The 9,932-nt window shown below is 38.5% G+C and overlaps 1 protein-coding gene across 1 annotated transcript; it reads right to left on the bottom strand.

Annotated features, from left to right (window-relative positions):
- oaz1b (ornithine decarboxylase antizyme 1b) lies at positions 1-7,682 on the bottom strand. Its single transcript, XM_040157750.1, is given in 6 exon segments — positions 1-1,093; positions 1,238-1,323; positions 1,713-1,885; positions 2,345-2,431; positions 2,433-2,484; positions 7,444-7,682. Coding segments are annotated over 6 exon segments (654 nt in total). The 5' UTR covers positions 7,569-7,682; the 3' UTR covers positions 1-962.
- Positions 7,683-9,932: the final 2,250 nt, after the last annotated feature.

Below are 9,932 nucleotides of genomic sequence, written 5' to 3' on the forward strand. Positions count from 1 at the left end.
TGTTTGTTTTATTATCACAGAAGCACAACAGGTACCACTATGCAGGTGAACAACAAACTCATTACTATCATGAAAAAAAACTGAAAAGGAATGCTAATCCAAAAAGAAAAAAAAAAGGAAAAAAAATCCAATCACAGCAATATTTTTCAACCTCCAAAACAAATACTACATTATAGTCAGATATACATGGCAGAAAGAAGCAAAAGCACTTTGGATTATTCACTTTCCTTTCGTTTTGTACCAACACACTCATCGTAGGATCTTGAACTTGAAACTGACACATGCAACAGCATTCATCTTTCCACTCCATCTCTAGTCTAAATGGATTCACTATTCAGCTATGAAGTACCAATTATTGGGGCTGTCGCTCAAAAGTAACGTTTCAAAAAATCCTAATACTTTTAAGTGGATATTAGTGCTACAAAATGAAACTGGTCCCGCTGACACGTATTTGTAATTCAGTTCAGAGAGAAAAAAAAATATTGGACAAATTTTAAAGTCATTATTTAGCCAATCAAAAGAAAGCTGGAGTACCCGAGTGTAAACCTGATGACCTTTGTTGTACATTCAAGAAATGAAGAATCCTCCACCTTATCCTATCATAAAAGGAAATAATAAAAACAAAGACTTGACAAGAAATGGAAATTATATGAAAACTTAACTTATAGCTATAACAACTGCAATATGATTGTAAGTCCAAAAACAAAGGTTCCCTCCTTTTTAGGTGACAACATCAATTTATCTTCAATGAAAACATCATATTAAAACACACAAAGATAGATGGAAACAGGAGATGCACATCTGACATATTCCCTTGAACACAAAAAGCATGGGGGAATGAGCTACTGCCGAGGGTTTAACACAGATGGTGGTGTATATGGATAAGCTGGGACGGGATGGGCAAACATACAATGGGTAAGAAAACGGGAAGTAAGGATGGGGTGGAGGGGCTGTCCAGAGGACTACTCCTCATCCGAGGAGTCCCTGTCAAAATTGTAGGCCATGAAGAAAACGTCGGGTCGAGGTGGGACGAGGGCATGGCCCGGTTTCACAATCTCAAAGCCCAGGAAACTGAAGGTACGCACCAGTTTAGCTGGAAGAGTAAGGTAGGGACAAAAGATGTCACGATGCAGTACGAGTTAGAAAAAAGAAGCCAAACTAATTGTGTATACTGACGGTTGTGTGGATGTTCTGAATGAAAAAGGTGTGCTGGGAAAATGCGGCTGTATGCACATACCACGATCATCTCTGTTCTTGTAAAAGCAGACAAACACGCTAACGACTTTCAGATGTTCTTCAGCATACTCCAGGAGAGCCGCCAAACTAGAGGGGGAACAGAGGGCATTTCCTTAGGTTAGAAAATGGTTAGAAAATTGAACCCTTTAACATGCAGGCACAAACACACAAGAACATTTACTGGTTTCCCTGACTTAATCTTTAGTTTGTCCTTGACAATTGTGTTGTTACTGATTATTGTACTGCTTTGGCTTCCCCTTGTTTCAAAGTGAGCCAAACTGAAACTATAAATCAGGCCAATAACAGATTTACAGGGAATCCAGGCTTGTAGGTCTACAGACAGCCAGGGTCCAACGACATTCCCATCAACTCATAAAAAACATTTTACATAAACATTTTCATAACATTGTTACGTCTTTTATTCTAACTTCTAAGACATACACCTATGTTCCACGTGAGCTTTTTTCTTTCCTCACCTCTCCTTGCTGCCTTCAGGAAGAGGGTCAAGAGGTATCTCCACATAGAGTGCGCTGCTGCTTAGGACAGCATCCCACTGTATTGTCTTGCTAACAGTGGGACGACTTTGGAAGTGGAGTATCCCAGGGCGACCATTCCCTGCTGGCTCCTCCGTTACAGTCAACTTTCGGTCCTGGAAAATAAATGCAAACAATGCATCTGAAAAAACCGCAGTGGTGGTGTTAAATGTATCAGTGTCAAGTAGATAGTTTCTCTCTGGTGTCTGATTGCAATTCAGCTAGGATGGAAATGTTGCCAAAGTAATAACATGACCACATGAGCCTTGCAACTTTGGTCCAGCAAAGCAAATCAGTCTATAAATAAACTGAAATCTCAAGGAGAAAGAAATTGGATTTTGTTTCTCTGCTCAGTGTAAATAACTGAATCAAGTGAAACCTTGGTGTGCCTTCACATGCTGGGTAAACAAACACACGATCACATGACAGGAAATGGTTGCAGTGTAACAGGAAGAGCTGCTATTCTTGACACATTTCTCCCCCTGAAAGTGACAGTTTACACTCGTTTCTGCATCTGCGTTATAGCTCCTCTGACTACATTTAAGCAATAGGTGTGTGTGTGTTTCTAGACTTACTGAGTAGACCGGCCGAGCTGAAGGAGTGTGATCCCGTGTGCCATTCCCTCGCCCACCTGGGATCTTCAGGGGTGGGAGAGGGGCATCAGGAGCACCACAGAGGCCCCGGGCCGCGGGTACTACTACAGTGCAGGGACAGGCTAGAGGGGGGAGGGGCAGAGAGAGGAAATAGTAAATACATTAAAAGAAAAATTAAGGTTCTCTATAATTAAACATGTACCATGTGTTACTATGTATACATGTGTCAAAATGTATTTATAATTCTTATGTAAGATTTTATATAAAAACAAACCTCAAAGAAATGTCATGGAAATCTATTTGGAATAGACAAATATGGACTTTAGCCAACTTTGTCATTGTCTGCCAAAAAGAACTGCAGGCAGCTCACATTTGCTTACTCTTCCAAGAACATGTATGCATGGTCCCTGTAGTTGCTCAAATACGCTCAGGTACTACTGGAAACTAACTACAATCCTTATCCCTACAGATTAAATATGGCGGATGCTTGCATCACACTCTGCATTTAAGCAGAAGAGAGCCTTTGCAGAATAACAACACAAATGTGAAAGGACAAACACTTTCAGCATTATAATTCTGTTCTCTAGACTTAATCTTTAAATTTTGGGGCTATAACAAAATTATCGAGTGCACCTTAATTCTTGTCATTATTGTTATAGTCCCCAAAGTCAAAACAACTGGTAACTGTGGAGACACCTTTTCAGACTAGACCTGGACAGCTCATGCTACCACTTACTCACATCTCATTTATATAACAGTAAAAACCTATGCACTTCTACTGTAGAACTATACATGCTTTTAGTTCTTTGTCTGAGAGGGATGCACTTCTGGTTTATGTCTACTTTTTGTCCCTACCGAGTTTGAATGCACTTATTGCAAGTCACTTTGGAAAAAAAAAAAGGTCTGTGAAAGTAATGTTCACTTAAAAAACACTGCTTTGGAAACAAGAATTGTCTAGTGTTCTCTTTTTGGCCGCATTAACAATAGAATTTTAAGATTATTCAATATGGTTTACCAAAATAATTTTTTCCAAGCATTAAACTTCAACAAAAACTGCAGCTACTAACACTTAAATGCTCAATTCACAACATATGTTACACCAGCGGGCCTGGGTGCTCATTCAGACCGCTTACAGTTTATATTCCACAAAACAATTCCGCTTTGTTTACAAAGTTGTTAACATTTTTTTTTCTTTTTCTTTTAAAGAGTGGTACTCATGCAGCAGGATGCGGTGGGAGGCAACCAACCCAAAAAATATGCTGGTAAAAGCACAAACCCAGACCCCAATTCTTAAACTCAAATTTCAGTGTGGTTAGTTTAAATAGCCAGTGTGCGTTCCGCTGTTTTCAGAGACAGTCTCTTAAAAAAAATCTTAATTTGTTGTGCTGAAATTTACCAAATGGTTGTATCTTGTGATGTAGATTTATAGTTAACGTTATATGAGGGACCACAAGGATAAAGTATGAAAATACATGTAATGAAAATATGCTTCTCCTTTGAAGCTGACGGTGAACGTGATCGGGCAACAAGCAACCGGGAGTTGGCTGATTTATCTCTCAATCAAACAATACAGAGGCTGATCTCAGTACATTCATATTTGGCCTGCAACTAATTGTTATTTATATTATCAATTAATCTGGCTTTTATTTTCTCTCTAAATTATTTGTTTGGGGGTATAATATAACAGAATAGTAAAAAATACCCATTGAAAACTAACTAAAGCCAAATGTGACGTCATCAAATTGCTTATTTTGTCCAAAGCCTATAAATACATGTTTTACTGTAAGACAAAGTAAAGCAGCAAATGCTCACAATTAAGAAGCTTAAACTAGAGGATGTTGGGCATTTTTGCTTGAAAAAATAACTGATCATCAAAATTAGGGCTGCAACTATTATTTTCATTATCAATTCATTTACAGATTATTTTTGATCCTTCATTTTGTTTATAAAATTTCTGAAAGTAGTAAACAAATCCTACTATTTGAAAAGAACCGGTGAATCTTCCAAAAGTTTTTTTTTTTTATTAAAACAATTGTTTTGATAATCGATTAACCCTTTTAGTCATTTTTTCCAATCAAAAATAGTGAGGAAAAAAAAAAAAAAAAAAAAAAAACATTCTTTGGTTCTAGCTTCTCAAATGGCAGAATTTGCACCTTTTCTCTGTTTTATATAACAGTAAATTGAATACCTTTGGGTTTTGGACTTTTGGTCAGTCAGATCAAACATTTGAAGAAATCACCTTGGCCACTGCAACTTGTGACTGCTATTTTTTATTCTATTTTATAGACAAAACGATCCATCGCAAAAACTAATCAGATTGATCGATGATGAAAACGTTAGTTTCAACCCTCAACTAAACCAAATAATTGTCAAAAATAATCACCAATTAACTTTCTACTAGTCATCAAATAAATCAATAGACTTATCTCTTCAGCTTACAGAACATAGAGTTTGACATCTGTCACTCCAGGGTCATGTTATCTTTCTGGCATTCAGACCGAAACTATAGCTCGCTTAGCATAGGCTGCATTCAGCAAGTATTCAGACTCCTTCACCTTTTTCCCCTCATCAATCTACACTCAATACCCCAGAATGACAAAGTGAGAACAGATTTTAAGAAATTTATGCAAATTTATTAAAAAGGAAAAACCGAAATATCACATTGACATAAGTATTCAGACCCTTTACCCAGTACTTAGTTGAAGCATCTTTGGCAGCAATTAGAGCCTTGAGTCTTTTTGGGTATGACGTGACAAGCTTTGCACGCCTGGATTTGGAGATATTCTGCCATTCTTCTCTGCAGATCCTCTCACGCTCCGTCAGGTTGGATGGGGACCGTCGGTAGCTATTTTGATCTATCCAGAGATGTTCGATTGGATTCAAGTCAGGGCTCTGGTTGGGACGCTTAAAGTCATTCACAGAGTTGTCCCAAAGCCACTCCTGCATTGTCTTGGCTATGTGCTTAAGGTCCTTGAAGGTGAACATTTGGCCCAGTCTGAGGTCCTGAGTGCTCTGGACCAGGCTTTCAATAAGAATATGTCTGTACTATGCTCAGTTCAGCTATCCCTCAACCCTGACCAGTCTCCCTGCACCTGCTGCTGAAAAACACCCACACAGCATGATGCTGCCACCACTATGCTTCACTGTTGGGATGGTGTTAGGCAGGTTATGAGTGGTGCCTGTTTCCCCCAGACATTATGCTTAGAATTGAGGCCAAACAGCTGAATCTTGGTTTCATCAGACCAGAGAATCTTATTTCTCACAGACTGAGAATCCTTTAGGTGCTTTTCTGCAAACCGCAAACGGCTTTCATGTGCCTTTCTGAAGAGACGCTTCCGTCTGGCCACTCTGCCATAAAGCCCAGATCAGTGGAGTGCTGCAGTAATGGTTGTCCTGGTAGTTTCTCACATCTTCAGCTAGAGAGACCATCTTGTTCTTGGCCACCGCTCTTATACAACTGCTCAGTTTGGCCGGGTCGCCAGCTCTAGGAAGAGTCCTGCTTGTTCCAAACTTCTTCCAATGTGGACTTATGGAGGCCAGAGTGCTCTTGGGAACCTTCAGTGGAGCAGATTTTTTTTGTTGTAGCCTTACCCAGATCTGTGCCCTGAAACAATCCTGTCTCTGAGCTCTGTACGCAGTTGCTTCAACCTTATGGCTTCGTTTTTAATCTGATAAGCATTGTCAGCTGTGAGACTTTATATAGACACGTGTGCGCTTTTCCAAATCTTGTGCAATCTATTGAACTGACCAAAGGTGGACTCCAATCAAGGTGTAGAAACTTCTCAAAGATGGTCGAGGGAAATGGGAGGCACCTGAGCTAAATTTCAGGAGTGATATTTCATTTGTCCTTTGTAGTTTATTTGTAAAAATATCTAAAATTATGTATTTACTTTGTCAACGTGGGGTATTGAGTGTAGATTGATGATGCAAAAATGAAACAATTTTAGCACAAGGTTGCAATAGAGCAGAATGTCAAAAAAGTGGAGGGGTCTGAATTCTTTCTGAATGTATTGTAGCTGGGTCACAAATAAATATTTTTCATACCTTTGTCTATACGGGATCGCCTGGTTAACCTTTCAAGTAAGGATTTTTAAGACCTTCTGTAAACACATTCAACACCTCAGTTTATCCACTTTTCATCTTCCTTGGTTGTGGGTCTGGGAATGAGCCACTAACCGGAAAAAAAAAAATTTAACTACTAAACAATTTAACACCGCATCGCCGTGTACATCAACATCGCCCTGCCGTCGCGAGGCCTGCAGCAGTAAACTATCAGTTGCGTAATAATCAACCTGATTCAACTGTCAGCTCACGAGACCAACGTGGCCAGGAACGTGCTTAACTGGTGACTTTACTGGCAGGTTTTTTAGCTTGCTGTCATTTTCTCCTGCCTTTCCAGGAGTCACCAAATGCTACAAATACTGACTAAGGTTAAGTCTGCGCCTCATGGACTGCCTGTCATGTCAAGAGTCCGTACACCGTTGAACGGACGAATTTTCGACAACAAAGTTACCAATTTCAAATATTTGTGGCTACGTTTGTTCCGAGTTGAGTCTTTTCGTTAAATATGGATGTCTGTTTGGTCTTTAAATCGACTTGAACGCGACATCTGAAACAATCTTATGTAAGCTCCTTATCTTTTGTCAGGAAATCTTTTTCAGTACGTTGCGTAGCAAGATAAAATAGCTATTTCTTAACCTCTCCTCCCCATTTGACCAGATAATTAACGTTATCTAAATTGAAACGTTGACGCTAACTGGCGTAGTTAGCTACACTGACGTAACAAGTTCGACGACGTTTGTAGCTAACGTTGGCTAATGTAACGCTGTTCATGTTGTTTCTCGAGCCAGCAAGTGACTGTACGTACTTTTAACATTACAGTTTATTAAATAACAACATATCTATGGCTGTGTAAAAAGGTAACGCCGGAGGATCAGTGATTCAGCATATATATAAAGTATACATAATATCGCGTTTTACTTCCGCTTTTCTGTGGCTGCTAGCTGGGTTAGCTTAGCCACCCCTCCCCCACATCACGGTTAGCAGTTAGCCAGGTGAGGTACTTTTCATCGTTTACTTACTTCCCAATCATGTCACAGATACCGCTACTTAAATCCGCCATGGTAGTAAAATATTGCTGTTTTCCTTCTTTCTCGCGAGCAAAGCAATGACTGTTTAGGATCCGCTGGAGGTTGGATTTTACCATCCGGCCTCGGGTAGAGACACGACGGCCTTACTGCTCTCTGCGAAGCTCAGCTAGGAAGTGATCGATCGGACAGTTGGAGCTGGGAGAAAAGAAAGGAGTCAAGCTACCCGCACTAACAGATACACACTTCCTCTCTGACTTCAAATAAATGTCGTGTAAATGAAAATGCCTTTATTTGGTAATACATGGTGTACAGTTTGTGTACAATAACAGACATCACATTTCTAACATTATGAAAACGGCCACTGGGATTTCAAATTACTAGTTACTGTACATCTTCAATGCCTGTAGCTGCATTAATACCATGCTGCTTTAAAGAAAGCAACCGTCCTATCATAAAACAAAATTCCTATTTATATGAGAAATAATGAGGGATATAGGTAATACATTTTTAATGTGCTGGGTTTTATATATACTATTTCATTGCCAAAAACCACGGCAGCGGGACTGTAACAAGGATTTTAAAACAGCTGAGGTCATGAGTCCAAGGTTTGTCGCCACTAATAAATATTTGACCAAAAAAAAAAGGTCTCAGTATAGTTTATTTATTAAGTTAATTGTTCGATTATAATTATTTCTCTACATTTTATTTTCCAACATTGAGATCTAAATGCTGTTTTTAAAGCCTCTTCCACACTAACAGGAATATCGTTCGGAATATACTAAATCCCAGAATACTAAATCCTTTTTTCTTTTTTGTACTTTTTATGCTGGGCTAAGCATAGCTACATTTAAACATGTTGCATTTTAAAAATATACGGGAATCAGCCTATAAAATATCCACAGAGTGTTAATTTTTAATTGTACAGTGTGAATCCCCCCAATTTATAAAACCCCCAAATTCTTATAGAAAATAGGCTGCTGAAAGTTGGTGGTGTCCTCAATGATGACTCTAGTAGAGCTAATAAATTATTGAAATTGTACAAACAACATCACAGGCATGATTTGGACACCACCAGTTGAGTCTAGATTGTTTTGTCACACTACAATTTTCCAAGGTCTAGAATGTATCTACACACTCAGGCATTAAGTGTGTTTTCTTACAACTTTCAGGAGATTTATACTGAGATTTTTGTACAACACACCTTTCATGATATGCCTTGGAGACAGATATTATTGTTAAAGTGTAAGATAAAGCTGTTCCAGAGTTGGTCCCTCTGTGTTTCGTTTGTGGCTTTTTAGGCGAGCAGCATTAATAGCCAGTACTTTATTCTATCAACCAAAAATGATTTAACACAAAACTAATCCCTAGCCAAGCACAGGGTATGTCCAAAACCTATGATCTTCTATTTAATCTTGCTTTAGTTACTGAGAAATCAAATACAAATCCCCATTTTCCCCTCTAAAAGAAAAACCGAGTTTTATTTTGAAACCGGAAAACATGGTTACAGCTATGCCCCAAAATAAGCTAATATCTAGCTTCACATTTAGGCTAACAAGCTAACGCTAACCAGGAAAGCTAAAAATGCTAAAGACCATGACAGTAACTTCATCCAGGCATATTAACTGGCCCTGACCTGTGACCAAAGATAAAAAAGCTATAAAGACGCCTGATAAGATCTCGAATACCACTAAAAGATGTTCATTATCTTTATGTTACATATTATTTTTAATGACAAATCTCGGTGTCGAAGCCGTTTATCCCCTTTAGCAAGTCGATCCCGAGCCGAGAAAACAAATAGCTTACGTTATGTTAGCTGCCGTTAGGCTAGCGGCTGTGTGTTTACGGGGACGGGGACGGGGGGGGGGCGTCTAATGGAAAAGTACCAAGGACAGAGAAAAACTTAGAACAAAGAAACTAAAGACTTGCGATTTCCTTATGATTACTTAACTCCCGTTGTTGTTAGATTTCATCTTATGTTGATACTTTGTCAGAAGAAATTAAAAACAGTTTTAGTTATTTTTTAGGTATTTGTACTTTGAGTATTTCCAATTTATGCTACTTATACTTATAGTCTACCACAATTCGAAGGATCACTCCGCTACATTTATTCGGCAGCTATATTTACTTTGCAGATAAAGATTTACATACAAAGCATATACAGTTTATATGATGATTTATTATAGATTAAACTACCCACCAGTATATAAAGCAATCCAACATTGCTTCACCTTGACCGACTAAAGCATTAAAGTAATGCTTGCATGCTATTGCAGCAATAAAGATAATGCAGTGAAAAGTTTATAGAATGCTGACAGGTGCCATTATACATAGATTTTCGATACTTCTGTACTTTTACTCAAGTAAAAATTTAAAGGCAGGACTTTTACTTGTAATAGGATATTTGCAATGTCGCACCGCTGCTTTTACTTAAGTAACATTTTGAATACTTTTACTTGTAATGGAGTATTTATAGTGTGGTA

Source organism: Xiphias gladius, chromosome 20 (assembly GCF_016859285.1).
Source record: "Xiphias gladius isolate SHS-SW01 ecotype Sanya breed wild chromosome 20, ASM1685928v1, whole genome shotgun sequence".
Lineage (NCBI taxonomy): Eukaryota > Metazoa > Chordata > Actinopteri > Istiophoriformes > Xiphiidae > Xiphias > Xiphias gladius.